Below are 26,479 nucleotides of genomic sequence, written 5' to 3'. Positions count from 1 at the left end.
TCATTCGTGTTTTCTTTTCTTCTTCTTTTCGTACTTTGTGATGAAGGGACTTTACCAACCTGTGGCAAACGTGCAAGGAAACAGAGACGTCAACAAGATCCGATCAAGAAGAAATAAAAGTAGTGACTTTTTTTTTGTAAAATTACAATTGTTTTTTCTCCTATGAACGATTTATTCAGTTTTTTTTCCTCAAAAATTTAACCATAGAAGGAAGATTTGATGGTTTTCTTCTTAAACGCGTCAGTTCCACATTTGGAGAACAATCAAACATGATTTTGCTTCTTTGATCATATGTTTCTCTGAAATCTCCACAATTTGGAAACATTATTCGAAGTATGAGCTTCCTCCGTTCTCAACAATTAGCACAGATTGATATGATGACATGAGATGACATGAATATTATCATCGTAGCTGTAAAGATAACGCTCTACGTAAACTGCTGGCTATATTGTATCTAGGGAGCCTTTTGTATGTGTGTTTCCACGTTTTGAAGGAAGGATTAACACCATCAGGGAAACATGCTAGGAAATAGATATCCGAAGGAGTCTTAGAAACCCATACAACCGCGTTGGGGCTTCCACGCTCCAGTCCGACGCAGCGGACCCATCTCACGCCATTATATATCTTTTCGACGCCGTGGGTCTCCCTCTCATTTTGGAATTTAGGTCGATTTCGATAAGCTGTACACGAGATTGTTAAATAAGTTTACTTGCTAACTTTCTAACTTTTCGGCAATATCGCCTTCTTCAGAGCCTGAAATGGGCGATTCAATCTACAATTTAAACGACCAACCTCTCCACAGAAAAACTGATAAACTCCACGCCTACTTTCAGTCACCAATTTAGTGATTACACTGAGTGCTCATCCTAGATCGTAGACGCCTAGCATGGACCGCTGTCTGATCGATCACGAGGGCGAATGGTTTGAATGTCACATTCAGATCGGAAGAACCATTCGAGATATGGCGCAAGTTCCCGCGTTATCGATACACATTCGCCTTTGCGGTTCATTTTAGGGTTTTTGGCTAGAATTCAAAAGGCCTCCAGTGATTCTCGAGCCAACGTTTTAGACTCGTGCGCCAAGATTTGGACCCTAACTTCAAAAACGGCTCCGTCGTGTTTTTGTGCTCTATGGGCACCTGAAGGTGTCCATTCTCGTAACTTATTCTTGCCGTTCATGTGCTCTTTGATGCGGACATACAGCGGTCGTGCCGTTTCACCGACATACTCGTCGCCACAGTTCGTGCAGCAGTTCGTCCATGACACAGTCTCTTGTTAGCTGTGTTGCGCGTTTATGGCCAAAATTGAACCTGTTCTGGAACTACGTCCTTTGTCCTACTCTCGGTACATTGATGATTGTTTTGTCATTTGCGCCACCCAAGCGGAGATGGACAAATGTTTTTACTTGTTGAACCGACATTTCGAACACATAAAACTTACTAGAGAGAAACCACAGGGCAATTGGCTTCCTTTTTTGAACATCCAGGTTGGCATCTCAAACGGTACGTACCAAACGAAATGGTATCGTAAGCTCAGTGACAAAAACGTCTTAGTTCATTCTCGTTCTGCTTATCTATCTCATATGAAGAAGGTTGTGTTTAACAACATGTTCCGAAGGCGAGAGCCGTTTGTAGTGGACCTGAGGAGAGAAGGGAATCGTTAACTTTGGCTCATGAAATTGCTGTTTCTAATGGTTATAAAACCCGAACGTCTGGAATGAGACGATACCGAAGTGAACGAGCGCTGCAATTGGAAAACTGCACCACATATAGGATACATCTCTGCTTTCCTTATATCTCATATCTTATCTTATATGAAATGAGCACTGCCATCAGGTGATGTCTGAGGAGTGCAGACTTGGATAGCTCCGTTTCGGTCGTTGAAATATCACCGAACAATTTGAAACGTCAGCTTTTTCGGAATCGTTCGTACGACACCATCTGTACAACACCGAACTGTATTATTTGTCCCACAGATAGACCAGACTGCTTGAGATCCGGGGTAATCTACCTAATTTCTTGCACGAACTGTTAGTACGACTATGTCGTTGAAATGACACGACCGCTGTATGTCCGCATGAAAGAGCACATGAACGGCAAGAATAGAAGAACACAAAAATACGAAGGAGCCGATTTTGAAATTAGGGTCCAAATCTTGGCGCACGAGTCTAAAACGTTGGCTCGAAAATCGCTGCAGGCTTTTTGAATTCTAGCCCCCAAAAACCCTAAAATGAACCACAAGGGCAAATGTGTGTCGATAACGCGGGAACTCGCGCCATTTCTCGAATGGTTCTTCCGATCTGAATGTGACATTCGAACCATTCGTCACCTTCGTGATCGATCAGTCAGCGGTCCACGCTAGGCGTCTCCAATCTAAGATGAGCACTCAGTGTAGTCGCTAAATTGGTGATTGAAAATAAGCGTGGAGTTTGTAAGTTTTGTTGTGGAAAGGTTGGTCGTTTAAATTGTAGATTGAATCGCCCATTTCAGGCCCTGAAGAAGGTGATATTGTCGAAACGTTAGCCAATAAATTTATTTAACAACCTCCAGCTTATCAAACTCGATACAACATCCAACTATGTCGAGGTTTATTGAAGGTCGGACTTTTCAACCATTTTGGAATTATGCGACTGACACATATACCCACACAGAGCACACATGTAGCAGAATAAGCCCGTTATTATATAGGATGATGGTTTGCAAATTTGGAAGAATACATTCACATAAAAGTTTTTTTCCTTACTATCATATGACAACTAAGTAGTCTTACGTAGTAGTAGATCAGAACAGCATCTCTATATTCTTTATATTTTAGGATTAGAACTGTTGTTGGATGGGAATTTCACCATATTGTATACGCCGCATACTTGTATGATCACCCTGTTGTTTTTAAGTGAACACATTCCGTTCTTCTCCCTTCTCTTCTCCGTGTTCGACTTCAGCAAAGCTTCTCTTCTTCGGTTGCGTCGACATCCACAACAACTGGGGATTAGCGGACTACAACGCGGAGAACGACCATTTTTGCTGAAGAACTCCAGCCCCGGCTCTAAGCCCGGTCGAACTGCTGGTCGAGTCGACTCCAGCCCCGGCTGCAAGGCCGGTCGAATTGCTAGTGAAGTCGATTTCTGGCACAAGGACTCTAGGTTTGCCTCCATGCGGGTGGAACCGAGGGTCAAGTTTCAAAATAGACCCGCCTTTTTTGCCTGGCCGAACTGCTGAGTGGACACTCACTCGCCCCAGGCTGCGAAACAGCTCGATTTGCTGTTACTGCGGTCGCGCCGCGCACTGAACATCAACTCCAGTATGGATGGTGAAATTCTGCGTACCATCTTGGAAGCCCAAACCAAGGCTCAGCAGCAAATGTTCACTAAGGTGATGAAGAGTATGGAAGAGATGACCTCCGCTTCACACCAAGCGATTCCAACAGCACCCGTCGCCACGGCCGAGTTCGTCACAAATTTTCTATCGACAGGCTTGCCTGAGTTCGCATACGATCCGGAAAATGGTTCTACATTTGAGGTCTGGTACAACCGCTGCGAGGATGTAATCTCAAAGGACGGTGCCACGTTAGACGATGTAGCAAAAGCTCGACTTATCGTCTCCAAACTCGACGCTGTCACATATGCCCGTTTCACGAACCATATTCTTCCTAAAAGAGCATGCGATGTTCCCTTAACGGACACCGTGGCTGTTGTGAAGGAATTGTTCGGACATAATACGTCAGTATTCGCGAGACGCTACGCTTACCTCAAAGCAAAGCGAAATGAGGAAAGTCGCCACGACTACACCGGATTGGTCAATCAGCGCCATGCCATGGCTGAGTTCAACGACGTCACACCTGAGCAGATGAAATGCCTATGGATATGTGGACTTTTCGTCCCGCAAGATGCCGATGTTCGTGCTCGTGTCCTTCGCAAGGTGGAGGGCAACCCTCAAACCACGCTAAAGGAGCTTGCTGCCGAAGTTCAGTACTTTCTCGACATTCGCCAGGATCCGCACTCCTCGAACGATCAAGTGTACCGCACGTCAACGTCGTGGATTCGCAAAAGAGTCGAAATCGTGAGCCGCCGTCATCTACTTTTCGGTGCGGAGCCAATCACTGGTCTAGAGACTGCACATTCGTAAACAAGAGATGCCACGACTGCAGACGATCTGGACATAAGCGAGGATTCTGCAAAAATTTTCCGGAGAGGAAGATGCGGAATCCGAAACAGAAACGGAAATCTTCCAACACCGTCACTATAGCTTCGACCCATACTGACATTACGCATGCGTCTTGATACTGGAGCAGACGTCACATTGCTGAGCACAGCAGACTGAACCGCCATGGGTCGACCGAAGTTGCAATCACCCCGTCTGACACTGAAGTCTGCCAACAACGAACCGATCAACGTTCGTGGATGCTACGAATGCATCTTCGTCATTGATGGTCATCGAGGACATGGTACTTGCCATGTAGCTGACACGCCGTCCCTGTTGGGGTTAGATTGGATCGCTCAACACGAGACACTGTTTCGTCGCTTGACAGCAGGCTCTATCTGCAACATCTCTTCAAGGACGCTCGGCACCTTGAATTCTTCTCTCGCAACGCACCTGAAGAAGAAGTTCCCAGCAGTCTTGGCTCCTGGACTGGGTTGTTGCACCAAGTCAAAGGCTAAACTCGCTCTGAAGCCTATGCATGTGCTGGAGCCCGTTGATCACTCAGAACGGGCAGCACCCATCGTCATCGTTCAGAAGAAAAATCCGCTTCTGTGCAGACTACTCAACCGGACTGAACGATGCACTGGAACAAAACCAGTATCCGCTTCCAACCCCAGAGGACACTTTCACGAAACTCAACGGAGGACGCTACTTTTCACAGCTCGATGTAGCCGAAGCATATCTCCAATTGGAAGTGGGCGACGTCTCAAAGCAGCTACTCACTATCAACACACACCGTGGACTGTATCGCTTCAACCGACTACCATTTGGAGTGAAACCAGCTCCTGGTATATTCCAACAATGTATGGATGCTCTTATCGCTGGATTAGATGGAACTGTTGCCTATCTCGACGACTTATTGGTTATTGTTAGAACCATCGGCGAACACAATACCCGACTAGAGGCCGTACTCAAGCGGATTCAAGACTACGGATTCCGCGTTCGACTCGGCTAATGTGCTTTCCTGCAGACGGCGATCACCTACCTTGGGTTCGTCATCAACGCAAAAGGACGAAGCCAGATCCTGAGAAGATCAGAGCTATCCAGAAGATGCCCGCTCCGAAGGACGTCAGTCAACTTCGCTCTTTTCTGGGACTCATCAATTTCTACGGAAACTTCATCAAGGATCTCCACAATCTACGCGCTCTTTTGGATACTCTTACGATAATGGATGTTGTCTACACATGGACACAGGAGTGCCAGTCTTCTTTGGACAAGATTAAAGTAATCCTAAGCTCGGATCTCCTGTTGACCCACTTTGACCTAAGTCTCCCGATCATCGTTGCCGTTGATGCTTCAAATTACGGAATGGGAGCAACCCTCTCACATCGCTTCGCAGTTGGATGCGAGAACATCATTTATTACGCAAGCTGTTGCCCGACACAACCACAGATGAACTACAGCTAGATAGAAAAGGAAGCACTCGCTCTTATTTTCGCCGTGCAGAAGTTCCATCGTTTCATCCATGGACGACATTTCACGCTGAGTACTGACCAAAAACCACTTTTGGCAATCTTCGGAAGCAAGAAAGGAATTCCGGTCTACAGTGCCAACCGTCTTCAATGATGGGCCACGATGCTGCTCAGCTACAGCTTCACTATCGAATACATCAATACAAAGGATTTCGGCCAAGTGGACGCTCTTTCACGCCTCGTCTCGTCACAATCATCGATACCGGAGGACTACGTGATCGCCTCAATTGATGCTGATGTCACTTCTGAGTTCTCAGAGGACTGCCGTCATTTCTCAGTATCCGCCGAATCCATTCGGACTGCTACGCAAGGCAACCGTCTTATCCAGCTTGTGATCAACTATACAAAATCCGGAAACTGGCCCGAGGTCAACTGCCATTCTCCTCTGTGGCACTACTACAACCGCGGAAATACCATGACGACAGTCAAAGGATATCTGGTCACTGCATCCCGCATAGTGATGCCGAAATCACTTCGACATCGTGTTCTTTCAGCACTACACAAAGCTCATCCAGGCCAAAGAAGGATGAAAATGCCTGCAGGAAGCTTTGTCTATTGGCCTACGATGGATTCGGACATCGAAACACTCGTCAAGACCTGCCCAAGATGTGCATCCGTGGCAAAGGATCCAATCAAAGCTGAACTACATTCATGGCCGGAACCACATTCGCCGTGGACTCGAGTTCATGCTGATTTCCCTGGACGGATGGAAGGACGATACTATCTGCTTATCATCAACGCCTATTCCAAGTGGCCGGAAATCGTCCAGATGTCCTCGATCTCCTCAGCGACTACCATCCAAGCAATGAAGAGCATCTTTGGAGTTTGGAAATCCAGAGACGCTCATTGCGGATAACGGAAAGCAGTTCACGTCGTCTCAGTTCACTTCATTCTTCCGTTCCCGAGAAACTTTGCACATTGCACGCCGCCGTTCCTTCCACAAAGCAACGGACAAGCAGAGCGTTTTGTGGACACCTTCAAAGGAGGACTTGCCAAGCTGAACGGGTAGGAACCAACAGTAGACGCACTACAAACGTTTCTGATGGCACATCCCTCCACTCCCTGACCGTCTGCACCTGACTAGCGTTCACCTGCCGAAGCCTTCCTGGGACGCCGACTGCGAACGGAACTCGATCTAATATTACCTTCTAGAGATCGCACAAACGGTACACGAGATCTCAAAATGGAATCTCAACTCAATCGTCGAGATGGAGCACGACGCCGCAACTTTGAGATCAACGACGCGATTTTTGCCAAGGAATATCGAGGCCAGAAACCTATTTCGACTCCCGGTTTCATCATACGCTGTGTTGGAAACACAACCTACACTGTTCGCTGTGGAAACGAAGTATGGACTCGGCACGTAAACCAGTTGCGATCCAGGGTGGGACTAACACTTTTTTGGATGTGTTCGATCTACCACTACTCGACTGCGCGAGCAAGGACGATGGTGCAACGCCGACTGCCGACTCATCTCAACGACTGCAACGCCCTCGACGACCCCGCCGCCGACTACAGGTGGACCCACGAAGAACTCGATACGAGATAACTTGAAAGGGGAGGTGTTGTAGGATGGGAATTTCACCATGTTATTCGCTTAGAGTAAACGCGTATTCCATAAGTCGCACACTTGTATGACCACACTGTTGTTTTTATGTGGACATGATCCGTTCTACTCTGTACTCTTCTCAGGGTTTGACTTTAATGAAGCTTCCCTTTTCGGCTGTGTCGGCGTCCACAACAAGGACTGTTAAGTGCATCCAGAATATCGAAACAGTGCTGGAAGTTACGGTGCTTGCAAGATCGAACTAGGATAAGTAATCAAAATATAGTGTGGTTACGGTACTGCGTAATAAAGAGGGAGACAACTAAACCCGCAAACTAACGGACCACCATCAGGATGTAACTGCATAATTAGTTCCCCGTTACCTTCTTTTTACCTTTCTAGCGCCTTCACCTCTTTTCTATTTCCTCTCTTGACAGGACTTCCTTTTTTTGGCAAGGCATCATCAACCAATAGTGTCTGGATAATGCAATAACGAACTGCAGAGGAATCATGAAGATTTAGATTCAATGCTGTGATTTCAAGAAAGGAAGTGAAAATTATATACACAAGTATCTATATGTGCAAGTAGAGAGATATCTGCATTATACTCATTAAAATACGTCATACGATGAAGACACGAAATAGGCAGACATCAAAACGGAGCCCTAAATGATTGGATGCATAAATCAAAAGAATAGAGGTAACGAGTGAGTACCTACAACCTGTACGATACCGAGGACTATTCTTGGAAGCCGAATCATCTGCAACATAACAAAATAACAAATACAGGGACGTGCGGTCTAAAAAGGTAGACCTTGACAGACAGCTTAACGTTCGTAGTGTTGTTGTTTAGGTAAGTTATTATCGGCTAGAATACAGAATTACATCACTAAAAAGACGAATTGGGGTACACATTCGAAAAACTCCACGAATTCAAATCAAGATATATAGATCAAATAACAGAGGAACATTCACGAACTTGGCGGTTGTTGATACTCTCATTGACCACATCCGTAGCAACATCATTGCGTGGTGACTGTATGCTTTTGTTAAAAATGAATTCATAGTTGGCGATATCTTCAAGATGAATAAAATACTGCTTTAAAGGTGGATCCTGATCGAATTCAGCCTTCCTCCAAAACTTCGATTCTCTTCCACGGCGCCAACCATGCTCACATAAGCAACATGGTACTAGTCTTTCATAATATAGAGCACTTATTACTGACAAGAAACCTTCACCTAACACTTAAACCTTCATAAACCACAATTACCAAGCTCTCCATCTGCTCCTCTTCCAGACTGTCATCGTTGCTCTCTGACACTAGGCTTGCCAATGGTGGCGACAACGTTTCCGGCGGACACAAAGTTTTCTCTATGTGTTCATCTATATAAGTAAACTACTCACCCTTCTCGCCATCTTTCGTACAAAACTCATGTAATAACGCGGTACAAGCGACGAGCTGCTTTGGGACACTACCAATAAATCGGAACGAAATGAATCACGACGCAGTTGCAAACGCGGTTGCGCCAAAACTGGCACTGCACCAAGTCACGTGATGCAGTTCCAAAGTTGTCTCTGTGACCGCACTTTTGCGACCGATTTATTGTGTCGTAAGATTCCCTAGAAAATCGACAAAAGTGCATCCAATATCCTACTTATCTATGTAGTTCAACTCAGTTTTTGATGCTGCCATCGCGGTGCGCGTGGACAAAGTACGCATCTATAGTACTTCGAATCACCCTACACTACAGTGCATATCATTTTTAAAGTGATGCAAAGCCTAACTTCTTGGAATCAGAGTCAGGCGTGTGATGAGATTCTCCCGTCGGGGGTCGAAAAGGGAGGATTGCAAGAGGAGGTTGTAAAGGAGTGTGCGGCGGCCAGTTGTGAATTGAGGATAGCATGATAAGCATGATAGATTTTATGATTCCAGCAAGTCACTATATTTCACGCAAGTAATTCTCTCGCAAGTAATTCTCTCGTTACGAAGAATTGTAGATCCATGACGTCTACAATTCTTCGCAACGAGCTGAGCATGGGTGACATTGCAATTAGACTGGAACTATACGATATTTCTGGCTATCGGTAGGTGTGCAAGATTACTTATTAAGAGCGTGTTTTGTTTTCTTTCAATTTTGCCACGCAGAATTTTTTTTTCTAGAGATTTTGCTATCTTTACTATTGATTTCACGAAACCTTCGCCCTTAACCGATCTTAGCGTTGGGTTTCAAAATCGCGACGTAAGAGTTTATATGAACACTCAGGTTTGAGTTCTTCTCCATTCCATCAAACAGTTCGTTAACAATATTATAATTATTCTTCAGTGTCTTCCAATCCAGTCGGAAAAATTCGTTCACTTATTTGCGCGGATAAAACCCGGCTGCGCAGAGATACTTTTGTCCAACTGATTATGACGTATTAGGTGTGCAGTGAGTTTCATGAACGTCTCATTATTTATGTGTTTCTATGTCCGGCGATCTTGTAGCTTGCACCTGTCAATTCATCACCTTTCATACATTTTTTAAAATAACTCTTTAAAATTTTTAAAATAACTATAAATAATAAAAATAATAAAATAAAATAGAATGATCAACGTGTATAACAACGCAGAGCAGCTGTGATATCTTATAGGAGTGAAGGAACATCAGTGAAACTGAACAGTGATGAAGAAATATTCGGAACAAGAACACAGGACATGGATAACATGTGTTTCCTCTTTCCGAGTTGGTTTCAATTCTTGCTTCACAGACAAAAACTCGTGGTATGCAACTTCACATTCAATATTCTTTTTTTTTGCATTTTTAGAATAGAACTTTGATAGATATTAGGGTATGGATATTGTGATTCAAAAGCTCTTGAATGTATGCGTTCAATTATAGTCGGATCGAAAAAATCTGAAGCCTTGTGCAACTGCAGAAGCAGCTGCTTTCGAAGCCGAGCGGTGCATCCAAAGGTTATAATCGAGGTGGTACCTTTGTTAGGTCTACTCGGACTGCCCGCAGAAATCTGTGAAGCTAGTGAGGGTACAAACTCGATCGCAACCGTTGGTTCCACCAAGCGACATCGAGTGCAATCGCATACGCAACTGCACAAGGTATCGGGTTGTTTTGACAAAACTATATATTGAATTAAATACGTTACGAGGTGGCAGTAGCGTGGTCATCAGATGAACACTGCTGGAGGTGGCCACAGAGGCATTATACGACTATAATACTGTTCTCTTCGGGTGGATCCTCGTTTCCTAAAGTTCCATTCTGTTTTTTTTTCATCCACCTAAATTTTCTTAAAGAAATAGTTAATCTCGCTAATCTGCAGGTGGAGGATCTTCACCAGCTACTGGTCTAGAAGGCAATGTTTTAATTTTAAAGGATATTAGAACCGGTGAATTCTTGGTGCTTTTGAAAGCCATTTACCTCCATTTCCAGCAATAGCGAATAAGCTTCCATTACTGCTCGCAGCTATGTTTGGATAAAATTTCCATTACAAGAGAAAATCTGCCACCTCTTCCTTCGATGTTTTTTTCATTTTGGTGTCGAGCACATACTATGGAAAGGTGAACGGTATCTGATGGCTGAAGAAGCGCAGCAATCGTTCGATGTATTTCAGAGTCTTCAATTCGCAACACTTTTCAATATGGCTGCTCTTCAGGTCTTATTCGGTTATTGATGCTTTATCGTTGTTAGATTTAGGAAATTCACGTCTTGTTTGCAGTCAGATTGTCTTTCCAAACTACTGACAGCTAATGATGTCCGCCAAATGTTAGATGATCCCAGAATAGAATGTGCCCCTAAACAAGTTCGATCAGTTTTATTAGAAGCATTGCTTCGGCGCTTCCGAACGGATTCAGCTACTCAACAGGGTCGTGGTATCCTGATTGTGACGACGCTTGGTATCAACAATTTTTAAATGAAATCAGGCAGCACGTTTAGGTAATGAGTCGGCAGTTGTCACCAAAGGTCAACGTTTGTAATTTGTTCAAATCGGATAGGGCCGCAAAAGAAACGATCGCTCCTCATTCTGCGGAAGTGAAGGTTTAGAGTTGAGCTGTTTCGAAAATTTTCTTGAGGATAAGGGGCTATCTTGGAAGCAGAAGTCGACTGACAATGTAGAGATTGCATCACTACGGGAAGAATTGAAGAAGTAGGAAGCGATGATAATGAACTTGCAGATGTCCTTAAAAGTTTGGTTGCACATTGTGCAATCAAACCTTTAAGGACATCTGCAAGACGCAATATCAAGATCAAAAACAAACATGTTATAAGTGATTTATTTCCTTTGGTTTGTTGTCAGCGTTATTAGTATGTATTACAACGCTATTATTTCCCTAGGATGGTAGATGATTTTTACTGATTTGATCGTAAACGTCCACATTTTTCCTTTTTTTTGAAATGAGACTGAATTATTTCTTTCCGAACTGAAGTACTTTATTACTCATCTATTGCTTTATTATTTTCACTGGAGAAATCAAAGAAATTGGAATCAACAGCTAAATAAAATGCTGAAATGAATCATCTGATGACCTCTTATTAATTAACAGGGAAAAGAACGGCGGATAATAAGACAACAATAAACAAATGCATTATTATTTCAGTGTGCGCATGACTTTATCAGAAGTACGGAAAGAAATGTGGCATCGAAAGCCACCACAAGTACGGAGCGTGAACTAGTACCTGGAGTGGATCTGCAGGAAAGCGTAGTTGGCACTCAACCTCTTATTTCTGGAAGTAAATAACTGGGTCGGTTGCACCTTAAAACCTAAGCATGATTCTTAGATGATCAATGACATGTAAGCTAAATTTAAGAGAAAAAAGGACGATAGAGCTGCCTGAAATACGAGCGGTGTTAAGTTCCTCCTTTTATACTATTCAGTGTAGGATCAGTGTGGCATGGTTTTAATGACAGAAGCAAGACCATAGGAAAGCTACACGATAATCATTATCTTCCTCAGGCTGAATCTTAACGCCTGGACACACCCATTGGAGATCAAGAACACCTATATCTCTCATGTACCATTCTTTTTTTCTCTTCTTATTTTTTGCCATGCTATGTAAGTTAGTCTTTCATTAAAGTCCTCCACTTTACATTGATTTCTCGCGTTTGGTGAGTCCTCTATCACGATAGTGGTGCCTAGGGATGAGAAAGACTGTTGTAGCATACCGAATAGATAAATATAGGGGTATGACCATAAGTGCTTATATCATGAACTGCTCCGTTGCCCCTATGTTGCGACCTACTTGTGTTGTGATCCCAACACCGTCTACTTCGTGACATGTTGTTTTTGTATTGGATCCCCAGGTCCTGGTTGAAGTTGACTGATATAAAGCGTTGTGCACTGGGACACAGATCTCGCTAGAGGACCTTTCGACCTGCTGTAAGAGGAGAACGACCTAATGTCCCACCACGAACTGCGATCATAACTGCTCGTTTCACTTCGAACAAAGGCGCCAAAACGGTTGCTTCAATTTTGAGCGTTCTTTATTTTTTTAGGCATCCTCGGTATATGCGGATGAAGGAATTATCCCACAACTCCGAAACACTCAGATCAGCATGGCGGTCTGAAACAAGATCTAATCAGACATGTAGGGTTACATGATAGCGGAAGTTTTCAAGTTTCCACCAAAACGTGGCATTGAGATCCCTAATCACTAATCACTAAATTATATTTTCACAGATGGCGTGTTATTAGCGCAATGCTGGATTTGCAAATTCTCACTGGCAAGTATTTGTTCGGCAATAGCCGCCAAACCTCTACCGTACTTCATTATCCTTGTAATGCATTGTTACAAATATATTGCCGTGACCCAATGTCGTAGTACGATTGTGTAAAAGGCAGTACATCAATTGTCCTCAGCGTATTCTTGTTGGCGCACTATATAAGAGGTAGCATACCAGCTGACCGAAGTAGTGTGCGTATTCGTGCTAGTGTCTGCTACTATTCCATTGTTATTCGGACCAAAGGTCCTATCACTGGTAAAGCATTCCACTGAACCACCTTCGACAAAAGGCACTGCAAAGTATTTTACACTTTTCCTCTCGGTAGCAACTCTTCTGCTCTCCATTTTTTTCAAATCTCAAAATCTCCAATGAGTTTATGATGAACGACAAAGTACGTATTGGAGGCAATTTTTTGCAACGTGCACTTTCCTTACCGAGATGTCATAGAGTGCGTCTGTCGTTTTCTCCTTGAAACCTCGAAACTGCTTAACAAGTCTATTGACTGCTTAGAAAGACTTTCTCTTGTGTTTTTGCAGCATATTCAAACCTTTGATATATTTGATATAAGAGATAGAACACTCAGGAATCATTTGAATAGTTTTTCTGCTTCGGGACTTTTTTAGCAGCATATCACACAAAACAGTAGGGTACTCAGTATTGTGTCGACATGTATGAGAAGAAGAATGAGAAGAACCTATTCAACACGCGGTGGCATCTGCACAATAGTTGCAAAAGATATAAAAAAAGAGATCTGTATGACCGTAGATCGCCGGTGAACTTCAGGCTGCATTCCTCCATTGTCGGCCTCTGGTTATTGTGGGTAGTAATCATGCGAACAAGGAATACCCTCGTTTAGCGAACGCGAAACCATATGGAGATGCTCTCTTAGCAAAGGCAAACTGACGGTATGGTGATCTAAAAGAAATTCGTAAGCTCATGACAACAGAAAATCCTAGTAGTTGCAATTGGCGACATTCATTTTCTCTTTCAAAAACTGTGAACATTTGAACGTTTTCAGGACTTCATTCTACGAATATACAGATAACATGGCTAGTTCCACTAAAGTGGGGCTGGTGACGGAAGTCCCACCGTGTCGCTTGTGGAACTACCCCAAAAGACAGGCTATTTTGACCTGATTGTGCGTATATATATATATATATATATATAAAAGTATGAAAAGCGCAGTGATATAAATAACAGCTGTTTCTGCCTCAAGGATCCAACGTAATTATGGGAACATAAGTGTTAGGGCACTCGACGAAAATTCGCCGTTGTTGGGTTCCTTCTCTTCAACACTTTAGCAGTCATATCATCCGAATATGACCTTTGCGTTTTTCGTTTCTTTAGAGATATATTTCCAAGCAGCATCAGGAATTGCATTGATATTTTCGACCATCCCGCTATGAAAAACGACGCAAGGTTTTTGACATTTTCCAAATATCAAACTCGTTGGAGGCGTCATCTGAGTCTTTTGGAGTCAAACTCGTTGGAGTCTTTTGCCATACTACATCATGAATCACGTTTTGTTAATGAAAAGGAAATGCAGTTGCCATGTTTGATGGGAGACCACAATTTCGATATTCTTTCGCTTAATTCGTCTCCTAAAATCACTTTTTTATTGTTTGATTGACCATTGGGTTTTCGCAACTCATAATTATCATAAGTAGGTCGTAAACTGAAAAGGGTATTTTTAGTGTAAAGCTGGATTTGAATTCATCACCCAACGAATCTGGGTTGGTGCAGGTTTCAGGAGGGTTATGCCTATACGGGGTCGTAGATTATGGGGAGGAGGGTGATTCCGTCCATTTATTCCTAATTGCCGTAAGAAATGGCCCGGAAGATGCGGCGCCGGCACAAGTCTGGCGCGCTCCAGCCGAATTCGTTGTAGAAAATAGCGCCTCGAAACGCTCGAAGCCGTATCTTCGTTTTTTACGGCAATTAGGAAGAAATGGACGGAGTCACCCTCCTCCGCATAATTTACGACTCCATATACGCAGAACCCACCTAAAACCTGCACCACCCCAGATTCGTGGGGTGATGCCTTTAAGGTGAATCTTGAGCAACAAACAATGTAATCTAGCTAATATTTCGTTGCTTTGAGGGGAACATTTATGATTCACTTATGCTGCAGTGGCTTTATTACCAGGCATAATTTACTCCCCATTTCGTTGAAAAACTGGGAAAACATTGGACGTTTTCTGGACTTCATTTGACGAATATGTGTGCAGATAACATTACATAATATACCATGCCTTATATTCACTCTGACGGCTATTTACTTAGCAGTAATTGTTACTGGATACTGCCTGCACAGGAGATCCTCAATCGGAAGCCAGAAAAGGAGGAGAGCGAACAAGAATTAGTGGTTAGACTCTTGACACTGAATTATTCAGCACTACTACCCACCTCTTAGCGAATGCGAATCGAGCTCGTTTCTCGACCTCTTCCTCATCATCGTCTTCGGACCTTTTGGCAAATGCGAATTGCCTATAGGGTGAGCGCTTAGCAAATGCAAACGATCTGACCCGCTTTTCCGCTGTCACATCGTCGACCACCTAGGAATACATGTTCTTGAGTGAAAGACATTTCTTGATGGGTCCTCACCTGCTGTGCAAGAAGCATCGTGGCTAGAGTGCAGACGAAGGCTAAGGTGAACATGGACTGCATTATGTATACCCACTGAAATTTATTTACCATACACATTCGTACTTTACGTTAAGGAATACCACGCCAAAGGACAGTGTTAAGACAGAGCATGGGGAAACACTCTGGACGTTTTCAGAGTGCGGAAGAAAAAAGAAAGCACACACTTAGATCAATGTTCTCGAATGAAACATGATCAATGGAAACCGTTAATTAGAGTTTAGCAGTAAGATTCAACAAAAATGCTACTATGAAATACTACGTTGATATAGTTGGAAACCAGTAACTCGAGGACACGTCACATAGATTTGATACTGGCTTTTCAACTGTGACAGTTTCAAAAAACCATCGTATACTTAAGAACTCCATGTAAGAATGTTTTTCAAATAATATTTCTTTCCAAATTAATACTCTCATGTCTCCGTGAGAATTCGAGAAGTTTTCAGCATCATGAGTGTTCCTTTGTTTAGTGTGGACAGGTCCAACGATGCTTGTATTGTGGTAGTGAAGAAAATGTGTTAACCTTCGAGGAGCAAGAGCGATGTTTTCTGGTTATATGCACTTTACTACTCTTTCAGGTCCTGGTTTTTCTGAAAAAAAAAACTTTTTCTGTGTATTTTTAAACGAAACAAATGGCTAAAAACCAGAAAGTAGTCAATCCACAGAGTTAGCGCTACTCGCTATTCATTTCATCTGAGAAAAACGAAATGTATAGATTCAGTGACAGATTACTGCTCGCCGTTTTCAGAGAAAGCTAATCAACAAATCTCCAGTTCTGAAGAAGAAGTTGAAAAACCGTGATTGAGGATGCAACACGGCTTCATAACTTCATCTTGAGTGCTCTCGAAATTCTTTCAGTCACTATGAAGGGACATGCCTACTGTCAACATCAGACGACCAAAGTAGCGAAAGTAATGTTTCTGTTTTCGTAATAGGGAATGGCGAGGCTGACTACTCATCCGTTTCATTAAATATGCCTTGAATGGCAGAAAAATAGAATTGCCGAAGATAGCTTAGAATTTCACTTTTATATTATGTTATTTACTAGGCACCCTTCAGATCGTTTGAAGTGAATCTGGAGCAGCTACGTGAAGCTGCGAAATTTTGAGTGTATACCGGCTATCATTGGTTTGTCGAGCGTTTTGTTTGCTCGCTTTTGCTTCACATGAAGAGTAAAAGTTCTATGTACCAGATTATCTCCCGTTTTTTTTTTCTGTCATAGAATTAGAGTCATTTGCGGGAAAATCATCAAAAGCAATTCTTGTCATTCTTTCCATAACTTGTTAACACAGAGCGGTCATCACCATCATTATGATGAAAAAACGTCCTACAGCAGATCGTGCAAAGAGCTTTTGACTAAGCAGTTGTGTGCATGTGCGCTACCATTTCTCAAAGCGGGATATGTAAACGTAGAGAGGATCGAGCATTTGAACGCGTACCTTAAAGTATGTTATCGCAACTTTTATAGCCATAAAGGATGAATGATAAAGTTTCTGGCGTTAATCAATCCGCTTAGGATGCGCTCCCACGTTCACTTCAATTCAGAATCGTTTGAGGTTTACGAACCTGTAACCGGTCTTTACAGTGACATGCGGTGGTTAGCCGATGTGTCAAGTCAGTGTTTTTTTTAAGTTGTCGACCACGGAGGGATGAAAGGCTTGGTGACTACTAAGGCTTCCGATCGATCGTACAAGAAGCGGAACCTCTAACCGCTACACTACACCCGCCCCGTTATAGCCATAAGGTTTCTAAAATGTTTCTGTTTCCAAAAGGTTCCATAAACTTCGTTTGCATTTCCTGTGATTCTATCGAAGCTACCGACATTTCAATCCCAATGATTTCCATCTGGTGCTGCCACCGGATGGCGCGGTTGCATCTGTCGTCGCATAATTCGACACAACGCCATAGCCCCTTCTTCACTTTTCTTCCGAGATCATTCTGACGCTGTTGGATCGGCCCTTCTCATCTCGTCTCTCTGCTCTGACGCTCGTATACTAGTTTAATTGCGTGGAAACTCGTGTGATTGTCCTCTGGTGTCGGAGCATCAATTCCGCCACGTAAACGACGTCTCATCTCTCTGCTTTCCAGGGTGGAATTGTCAATTTCACGTCAGGAAATGATCGTTTACCCACGAATCTAGTTCTATTTTTCTTCGATCTGAGGGTTTTTCATAATCTCACGAGTCCAAAGCCGAGGAAGAAATTCTGACTTTTCTCCTGCAACATCATCACCTCTTCCAGACTTCCTTCTTCTTCATCTTTTAATTACAAACCAGGGCCTCCGACTCTGATGTTGACTTCCCTTTGATCACATATATGAGCGGTTAGAACGCAGTAACAACCTCACTGCGAGTTTTAACGATAGTTGCAGCTGACGACTCAGCTTGCTTCTGAGGCACTTCTTTTCGAAACTTCTACTAATGTGGGCGATGCTTAAAAAACCACTCTTAAATTTTTTCCGCGCAAACGTAGAGCATTAGAAATAAATTTTTGATGCCAGCGAAATATTTCGCTGAGAGTTCGCCGTCATGAAGCATCTTCGCTACCTCCAACTTACCTCCAACTTTAGAGTTGTTTTTACTGAGGCACCGCTTGTATATCCCGTTGCCGACCTGGTCACACTTTAGTACATCTGCACATCCAAAAACCTTCAATTGTACCAGTCACGCACCGCAGTCAAACGAGTTTGAAAGCATCTACGTTTTTCTATGCTTCAAAAGCCCTATCATGCATTGTAATTGGAAAGCAGAAATTTGTTGGCCCCAATATTTGATGCCAGTTCAGCTCGACCGGGCCAGCTGAGGAAAACTCGCTCATCCCAATCACTTGCCGGATCTATCGTGGGCAGTGGGATCCAGCGCTAATGGCAAATATTCACCAATCTGGCGAACGGAAACCGCTCAGATTTCTAAAGTTTAATGTCGGTGAAGGCGTGCAGCATGTTCCACCCCATCTTTCTTTTCTTGGTCCTCGTGCAGCAAACTGACAGCGTCTGATTTCCAACGAGAATCAGGTCAGAGTTCTACCCGTTTCATTGCATAAAGTATTTTTATGACACCCTGGCGCAAAGATACAAATAAATGCATAATGGGCTAGTTCCTTTCTTATATAACGTTGTGATTGTATGATCTTATATCAAACATTAAAAAAATCAGCATCACTTCTGAGCAGCGAATTTCCCTACCGTGGTATGCGCAAAGGTTCCCAGCAACCTGAACACCATCTGAAACCACACTAGACCATTGCTGTCGTCGACCTCTGATTCCCAGCACTGTAATTCAAAACATGTTTTTCCGTAAAGATTTTCTGAAAAAGTACAGGTTTTCCAACTACTCCACGAAGCATTTTTGCCAGAAGCAAAGAGACATGATGCTATGGCTCATACAAGTTGGCAAACATAGTCACTTTGCTTGCGATCTTTCCCAATTACATGTTTCATCTCTTCGAACTCATATTAACATTTTTTAAATGTTTTTTCATGTTCTGTCAACTTTCTGCCTAACGTGGCCTGCTGTGCTGTGCAGGGGTTCCGATTAAATTTCGTAATGAATTAATATTGATATTGCAAAAAAGTGTTTCTACTTCTGAACTGCGAAGGGGTCTACAGCGTAGAATTTGCCGGCTGAACTAAAGAAGACGTTACCCCAACTGAGATCGCAGTGACCGAGATGAATGCGACAATGGTGACGACAGTGAGTACCCTTCCCATGCTTGTATACTAAACACATAGCTATAGTCAGCACCCACAATTTTAGGCAGCCTACGCAGCTCCCAGCCGCGCGGGCGTCCCGTGGCCTGCGCTTGATGGTTATTGAGCGTTCACAACCGTGCGCTCGATAACCACCAAACAGCAGACGGCGCGGACACAGCAGCCTTAGTGACACTATTAGTCACACTCTTTGTGCTACATCACCAGCAGAGTGGTTGCCGCCATAACGCGGCGGTCGTAAAAGCCTTGTACTGCAAAAATAGAAATGGAGAACCACAACGAGACCCTTGAGGTATCTCGCCTATCCGGTTGATTCACTTCACTCATCCCCAAAATCGCTGTTTTGTAAATGATGTTGGTGATTAAACGCTCCGTTCTTCATCCATGCTTGCGGACAATGCATGATCCAGGAGCAATGATCACAATGAATCACGAATGTGGGAATATGTTGAGTGGTCAAGCAAGGATTTCCTGCCATCCGCATCCGCATCACGTTTTGATACATTGGCTACAGTATACACTATTTCCATTGCTGGTCCCGCATTCACTGTTGCCTGCGTCGTTTATTGCATCGTTGGTCACGACTCCACTGTGTCGTAGCAGTCATACATAGTTGTGAGGGTTCCAGAGGAAGGACTTCGTCACGATATTACAGCACTGGACACGATATCCATTTTCCGTCTGTTTTACCTCTCCATTGTCAACACTGTAAACAAAAGGGTATTCTGAAGAATAGACAAACCGTGGAAGTCCCTTAGGCCTGCATCAGCTAGCTGCCATTCTTTATATATGGAAGATTTGCATCTGTGTTAACACGAAGATGGAATTTTAAGAAAATAAAAAGAAAGAAGAAAATAAACATGAACACAGTGCATGTTTATTGTGACGTCCGAAAGTTTAGCAACACTAAAAGAAAGTTAGACATCTCATTCCAAAGCGTTCGCGTCCCCGTGAAATGTGAGCACAACTTCTTTTGGTTTGTTGAGCACTTAGTGACATGGTAGTGCTGAAATGTTTGTGCATCTTCGAAAATAAGCGGCTGTAAGCGGCTACATGTAACATGCAAAGAACGTGCAGAGCTTGCTGTTGTGTTGAGTTTTGAAATGCATATGACAAAATTCAAGCGATGAAATGCCCTACAACAGAGTACAGGATCTACAACAGGGTACAGTTCCTGTACTGTGTTGTAGGGATTTTCAACGCTGAACCGAGTAATGTTGATTGAAACGAACCGGTCAAACTAAAGGTACAGTCAGCAGCTATACCACATCAGTATTGCATTTTGTGATCCAGTTGGATTTTAAAATATATTGATATGCCCCTACTTGAAACAAACCAAGCAAACATCCAACAAACAAAAACCGTTCCGTAAACAGTAAGGTATTCTATGGGTTATGCTCCTACTTCCGTGCGCTGAAAACCTGCAAAATCGTGAACAACGGATCGTGTTCATCGACACAGAGCAGTGGCGAATAATGCGAGAATGTTGGAGAAGCAGAATTAATCATATCCTTGCCAGTGGTTGGCCCCTCAGAGGACGTTTTCTTTTGCTTCCATACTTGTATTTGTACTACTTTTACACTTTCCACCTTGTAATACATAGTACTTTTATACTTGAGCGTAGTGCGCGCTAACTTGCAGGTGTTGCAAATATACGGTAGTGACAGGACACTTGACCGGTTACTTGCGAATGCATCTGATTGGGATGGTTGTCTAAAGATTGCCGTTTTTTCGAAACAATTCACCCTATCTTGGAAAGTAATCAGTTATTCCATGAGAATTCCGGGAAACTCTCCCATTCAGCGAGTAAGCATTTTACAATTTCATGATGGTGCTTAGTTAGCTTTTTACGCATTTAATGAGATTTTCTAAAAGTTTACTTTGGTAGATTATTTCCTCCTTTCGAGTGGTTTCTTTGAATCAAGGGCTTAGGAAACAGCTGGTGCACTGTTTAGAGGCCAGTCAAAATTGGAACAACCGTGTTGCACCACTTCCTTCTCCTAATCTTTTACAGAGAGTCACATAACCTATTTTAACTGCCGATTTGCTAATGGATGAAAATGGGCATTGGAGAAAGAAGTCTTGGATAAGAACATGGAAACATGAGAGGAATACGTGAAATGAAGACAAGAAACACATGTGGAATATCTTAGTTAAGGTGACAACTTAGGTACATCATTACAGGTGTTGTTCATTATGTGCGTACCACTGGAAAAATACCCTAGCAATAAGCGAATGGCACAGAGAAATGAATGTTGACGTTTAAAAATACGCTCTTCGGATGGTTTTACAAGTGAGACAGATTTGCTGCCCATAAGAAGAATACGTTGCCGTTTGGGTCGCATCCAGTCGGTCCCAAAGGGTGAGATTAGCAGCTATTTAATACTAGAACTCTGTTTACAAACTTCATTTTCAGCTGAACTAATCCCGCTCCTGGACACATTCCCTATTCTCTTGCAAATCTTCTTCAAGAAGAACAAAAATGAAAGTGAGATGTTGGTTGTCGTTATTAAAAGGGAATTTGAATGCTACCAGTTTCAGTGGAAAAGAATTGAAGATTCTAACGCCTTTCAATAGGTTTCTAGAGAAAAAGCGATTGTTAGTTTCAGTAGCTCATTAGCCCTCACTTATTAACACATATAACGATAGCAACCTACAAACATATGCTGGATATTGCAGTTGAGCTGAAATTTCCGACAAAAGAATTGCGACCCATCTTTAAAAAAGAAGGTATATCGCGAAAAAAATGAAGTAATTGCTGAGAAGAAATAGGACAAAGTGGGTGTTGAGAGAAAAATCGAAATGTTCGCTACTCTTGCAATGGAAGGAGGAGTCTTTCAAATATCGGATAGCGGCAGTGAGTTGATTTGGTAGAGAGTGGCAACATCTCATTTGACCTACCCGTCAAAGGCAAGTGTGTTCGAAGCGTTGTTATCGCGATATGTCGTTGATTGCGGGCTATTGTCAAGCAAAAACGGATGCACTGCAAGTGATTTTCCACCAGCTGGTTCTGTCAGAGTGGTTAAGAACAGCATAGGTGCGTGCAAAGATAGAGTATCAGATCCCTGTTGAACAAAAGGCATCCTCTATTTTATTATGATGTGACAACAAACCTAACCCAGATGTGAACGCAGAAGCAAAGCAGGATGTTGGGAGTCGTGGCCACATATCTGTGCTTCTTCAACTGAACAACATCACCACGAAGAGGGGGCGTGGTCTCAGTACATGGGACTCCCAGCTAAACGAAACGAGGAGCAACCTCCAGCAGAATATTAATTACTGATTCCACCTCAAGGCTTTTCTCGTCCTTGGCTCGCCGAGCAAGAGCAGCTGCCAAGTCTACTGTGATCAGTTAAAATGAAACATGAGCGGCACTTAGGAATAAGAGGCACTGTTTTAGTGAACGTTGGTGGACAACTGGGCTTCTTCGGGATCTAAAGAAGGACGGATGCGAAAAGGGAGATAAGAGGGTTTCATCACTTGATCACATCATTCGAATGAGTTTTGCATAAATTAGGAGAAACTCATCAGATTTTGAATAGAATGTGGCGCTGAGTATTAGAGAGTAACAGACCGAGTACTGCCATTATCTCCACCCTCAAATGCACCTTGAAGAATGCATTGTAGAAGAATAATTGCTTTGGTATTTCAAAAACTCTCTATTCCTCCCTTTACCCCCTCTACCTTTACTTGGATGGCACAGCGTTCCAAGGTATTATTCATTTGTACAAATATGAAATAACTTGTGGTCGTTCAGTGTCAAGAAAACGTCACAGAACTGAGCTGCCAACAAGGTCGTGACGATAAAAATTGGTCATCATACTGTCCGGCTGCAGTTACAAGTTTCCACTCGTCACAACACTACGAAACACCATTACATTTGCAGCAAACACTGAGGGAAAGTGCTAGTTGTAAGTATAGAGGGACTGTTGACTGGTTGAAATTCAAGATTTGCGGACCTGGATTACGCCTGATGTCACTGATTAAAAAAGTCTATGTAGACTACACTTTGCTTGAGTGAATTAAGAGGAGGAGAAGACCTTCATCTTCTATGTTAAACAAGCAAGTGTCAGGGCTCGTGTGTTTCCCGTACATCCAATAAAGTCCTACATGTTTTACGTTATTGCAGATAGATGCACTTGAAAATGCAGACATTTTCAGTTTAAGATCAGAGAAGAAATGCTCAAGTTCATGAAGCAGTTCTTTGGAAATTCATTGACTTTGGGGAAATATAACAGGAAAAATTATAGTTCGTTAAAGAATTTAACGAAGACATGCTTTTCAGTTGACTAGATAACCTTCCATTACCTCGTATTCCTCGGTGAACAGAAGAGACAAATTAGACAGAGCGATCTCCAAATGAATTGCGCACTATGCATTAGGAATTCTTCAGGAACACGACGTTCAAACCGTTTGCGACGCGGTTCACTCAATTATGTACAGAAAATGAGAAACTCCTTTTCCCAAAGCTGTGCGCTGATTTGGCGTCTTGCATGCGAAAGCGTCACAAAATCAAGTAAAAACCATGTACCTTAATGACTTGACCGAAAAAGAAAAAAATGGTTTGCGTTAGGAAACGTAGCGTGTAGCTCATTCATATCTGATTATGCATCTTTTGTGATGTGTAGAATGAAACTCATTCGACGCCACAAGGTTTCTGATTTTCTGTGACGTGACGAGAAAATTAGAAATATACCCAGGGCACTCAATAATTTTATACGAAATTTTGCAATATAACAAAAAAGTCGACCAATGGGAACACTTTACTCCTCCACTTCTAAATTAAAAAATTAAGAAGATAAACAAACTAATGACTGGTTACTGTAAAAAGCTGTCCGGAGTATTATATTTGGATGGCAAATTGATGCATTGTCGGACGAATAGCATCAACTAAATGAAGGTTGAAGAAGCCTTTTATATTCATTTTGGTGAGTGCACTATAAAATCAAACATTTTCTGAAGTGAAATAGGAGGAAGTGTTAGCATGTGCTTAGCTTTCTAGACTTGTTACTATTTTTACACATCAACATATGAACGTCAACAGATCGAATTGGTTTGCACACATAATGCGGGTACAAAGAAAAAAAGAAGCCAAAGAGACTCTCATATAAGCTAACGATTGTAATGTTAACACAGAAAGAGGAAATGAGAGAAAGAACTTCCGAACTTCCCAAGATTAAAAAACAACAAAACTGCGAAGGTAAGCCTTATATAGTGACGTAACTCAAATTTTTTTAAGCACTTGTCGCCTTAACCTTTTTTCTCCACTGCTGTCACATATGTTTTTTTCTCAATACGGGATATTTCGAATGACGCAACGAAATCTAATGGATGTTAAAGGCAGTGTTCCGTGAAATTTTCAATAATGTGGCCTCTCCAAGAGTGGATAGGGGTTTTTCACGAGTGCTAGCGTGATCGGGCGGAATCACCACAAATCCAGAAAAGACACCATACAAAAGTCCTGGTCTCTTTCATTTCTAACATATGCACCTTAATAAAGTACAAAGTAACATTCATTTCAACTGATCGTTAACACAGTTACGTTCAAAGCACGACAAAAAAGAAATAATAGAAGAAATAAGGAGAATCACAAGATAGAGGACCTATAAGTTCACGTATGAGCTGCCAAATTTTTCTACTAAAGAAAGAGTAATGTGATGTTTCGTGAAACTGGAGGATCTAAAGGGCAACACTTCAACAACGGCTGTTACATGATCGTAGAGTGTAACTTTTAATTCAGTGATGTTAAGAGTTTAAATAGCTCTAAGTGTATTCGAGACGTTCTTAAAAGAGTATCCAAAAGATAAAACTTTCCAAGTACTCGGTGTGGTTGTCTTACTTTGCGCTATTCTCAGCTTGATGAGGTGTCAGATATGTTAATAAGTTACCGCATCCCACTTGCGAACTCTTATTTGGCTGAGTTGTACTCCAGAATATCAAGACAAATGATGTTCGTGAATGAAGAGGAAATGAGGTGAATGTAAAAGAACATTTTAGGAGGTGCTAACAAAAACACAAAACTCTCTTTATCTAATCTGTTCACATATATTTTTTGTTTGGATGGATGCTGAACCGACGGCTTCGATCAGAAAAAAACAAAAAGAAACGACAGCAGCACTAATTAAAATGGAATTGCAACGACTGCATTTTATTGTGAGAGACATAATTACATGATCTCCCTCAAAAATAAATTTGAAAAACCGCAGTGAAGAAAAGGAAACAACGCAGTCCCCTCAGGAGAAAGTTGATCTAATCAACCTTTCATTATTCTACATGGAAATGGGGCCACAAAGAGAACATCAAGCAAAAATGGCGATGTTTGGGAACTACAACAACACAGAGAAAGAGGACTGCAACCGCGAAAACAGGACTCCCGGGTGAGCAAGAACAAGAAAGTGCAAGAACTCTCCACAATATGCAAGCAAAGGAGAGTACCAGGCGATATATGCATGTACAAGGAGAATTCGGCGACGTTAATGCATTTGTTTGATAAATTCTCAAGCAATAAGAACAAGTCATTTGAAGCACCAGGGATGCTTTTGGCGTTGCCACTTTTATGCTGCGGAGTATTCAGGCAATAGTCCGAGAGTGACGAGGGCCGCTTTTCCAATAAATGCCGCTGAGATCCAAAAGGTCGGGCATTACTACCATCTCTTCATTCAATTAAACTTCTATGTTTTTCCATACGCGAATAAAATTTCTCTCTTAGGATGAATGAGAGCCACGTAAATGTCGAACACTCGTTCCCACATAAAACAGAGTAGGAAGACAACATTGGCATCAAGGATTTATTTTGGGTTGGCACAAGTAAACTACAGGGAAGCCATAACGGCTAATCGAGCCAAAATCGGTAGCAATTCTATCACATAAGGCTGAGGGCACTCACAGGAGATGGCTGGATGACTGTAAGCTGGAGAATGGCGCCTTAAAATCTCTGTTGATGTGTTCAGAAACGTCTTTCTGAGAAATTCCAACTGAACCAGAGCTGCTGCTGCTGATCCGAACACTTGTGATAATCCTATTTGTTGCCATCGCTGCAAAACGCTGCTTTTGCGGGTGTTGCAGCTTGTCTGCTCTCCTTAGACAAGAGCAGCAAGAAGAGGGATACTCTGTCAAAACTTTCCTATTACCTGTTAATTGGACGGCTCTTCGAACACTTTGAGATGTTACAGAGGAAGAAAAGAACCACAGAAGAA

General features: G+C 42.5%; 10 protein-coding genes across 10 annotated transcripts; 9 read left to right on the top strand and 1 right to left on the bottom strand.

Annotated features, from left to right (window-relative positions):
• Positions 1-2,869: 2,869 nt before the first annotated feature.
• On the top strand, positions 2,870-3,217 carry RB195_018968 (uncharacterized protein; the record flags this gene model as incomplete). Its single annotated transcript, XM_064186613.1, has 1 exon — positions 2,870-3,217. The coding sequence occupies one exon, from the start codon at positions 2,870-2,872 to the stop codon at positions 3,215-3,217; it is 348 nt and encodes a 115-aa protein (XP_064042494.1).
• An 84-nt stretch (positions 3,218-3,301) lies between these two features.
• On the top strand, positions 3,302-4,123 carry RB195_018967 (uncharacterized protein; the record flags this gene model as incomplete). The annotated part of the gene is made up of 1 exon (XM_064186612.1): positions 3,302-4,123. One exon carries the CDS (start codon positions 3,302-3,304, stop codon positions 4,121-4,123), a length of 822 nt encoding a protein of 273 aa, XP_064042493.1.
• A 201-nt stretch (positions 4,124-4,324) lies between these two features.
• Positions 4,325-5,153, top strand: RB195_018966 (uncharacterized protein; the record flags this gene model as incomplete). Its single annotated transcript, XM_064186611.1, has 2 exons — positions 4,325-4,631; positions 4,756-5,153. 2 exons carry the CDS (start codon positions 4,325-4,327, stop codon positions 5,151-5,153), a joined length of 705 nt encoding a protein of 234 aa, XP_064042491.1.
• Positions 4,677-5,153, top strand: RB195_018965 (uncharacterized protein; the record flags this gene model as incomplete). The annotated part of the gene is made up of 1 exon (XM_064186610.1): positions 4,677-5,153. One exon carries the CDS (start codon positions 4,677-4,679, stop codon positions 5,151-5,153), a length of 477 nt encoding a protein of 158 aa, XP_064042492.1.
• A 95-nt stretch (positions 5,154-5,248) lies between these two features.
• On the top strand, positions 5,249-5,605 carry RB195_018964 (uncharacterized protein; the record flags this gene model as incomplete). The annotated part of the gene is made up of 1 exon (XM_064186609.1): positions 5,249-5,605. One exon carries the CDS (start codon positions 5,249-5,251, stop codon positions 5,603-5,605), a length of 357 nt encoding a protein of 118 aa, XP_064042490.1.
• Positions 5,606-5,773: 168 nt separating this feature from the next.
• On the top strand, positions 5,774-6,526 carry RB195_018963 (uncharacterized protein; the record flags this gene model as incomplete). Its single annotated transcript, XM_064186608.1, has 1 exon — positions 5,774-6,526. One exon carries the CDS (start codon positions 5,774-5,776, stop codon positions 6,524-6,526), a length of 753 nt encoding a protein of 250 aa, XP_064042489.1.
• A 327-nt stretch (positions 6,527-6,853) lies between these two features.
• RB195_018962 (uncharacterized protein) lies at positions 6,854-7,219 on the top strand (the record flags this gene model as incomplete). The annotated part of the gene is made up of 1 exon (XM_064186607.1): positions 6,854-7,219. One exon carries the CDS (start codon positions 6,854-6,856, stop codon positions 7,217-7,219), a length of 366 nt encoding a protein of 121 aa, XP_064042488.1.
• A 2,000-nt stretch (positions 7,220-9,219) lies between these two features.
• Positions 9,220-11,949, top strand: RB195_018961 (uncharacterized protein; the record flags this gene model as incomplete). The annotated part of the gene is made up of 3 exons (XM_064186606.1): positions 9,220-9,302; positions 9,379-9,481; positions 11,809-11,949. 3 exons carry the CDS (start codon positions 9,220-9,222, stop codon positions 11,947-11,949), a joined length of 327 nt encoding a protein of 108 aa, XP_064042487.1.
• A 1,810-nt stretch (positions 11,950-13,759) lies between these two features.
• On the bottom strand, positions 13,760-15,590 carry RB195_018960 (uncharacterized protein; the record flags this gene model as incomplete). The annotated part of the gene is made up of 3 exons (XM_013440705.2): positions 13,760-13,847; positions 15,339-15,487; positions 15,537-15,590. 3 exons carry the CDS (start codon positions 15,588-15,590, stop codon positions 13,760-13,762), a joined length of 291 nt encoding a protein of 96 aa, XP_013296159.2.
• Positions 15,591-20,677: 5,087 nt separating this feature from the next.
• RB195_018959 (uncharacterized protein) lies at positions 20,678-21,860 on the top strand (the record flags this gene model as incomplete). The annotated part of the gene is made up of 3 exons (XM_064186605.1): positions 20,678-20,804; positions 21,586-21,645; positions 21,700-21,860. The coding sequence occupies 3 exons, from the start codon at positions 20,678-20,680 to the stop codon at positions 21,858-21,860; spliced, it is 348 nt and encodes a 115-aa protein (XP_064042486.1).
• Positions 21,861-26,479: the final 4,619 nt, after the last annotated feature.

Source organism: Necator americanus, chromosome II (assembly GCF_031761385.1).
Source record: "Necator americanus strain Aroian chromosome II, whole genome shotgun sequence".
Lineage (NCBI taxonomy): Eukaryota > Metazoa > Nematoda > Chromadorea > Rhabditida > Ancylostomatidae > Necator > Necator americanus.
Note: the sequence above shows the minus strand (reverse complement) of the source record. Positions and strands in the feature narration are given on the sequence as shown.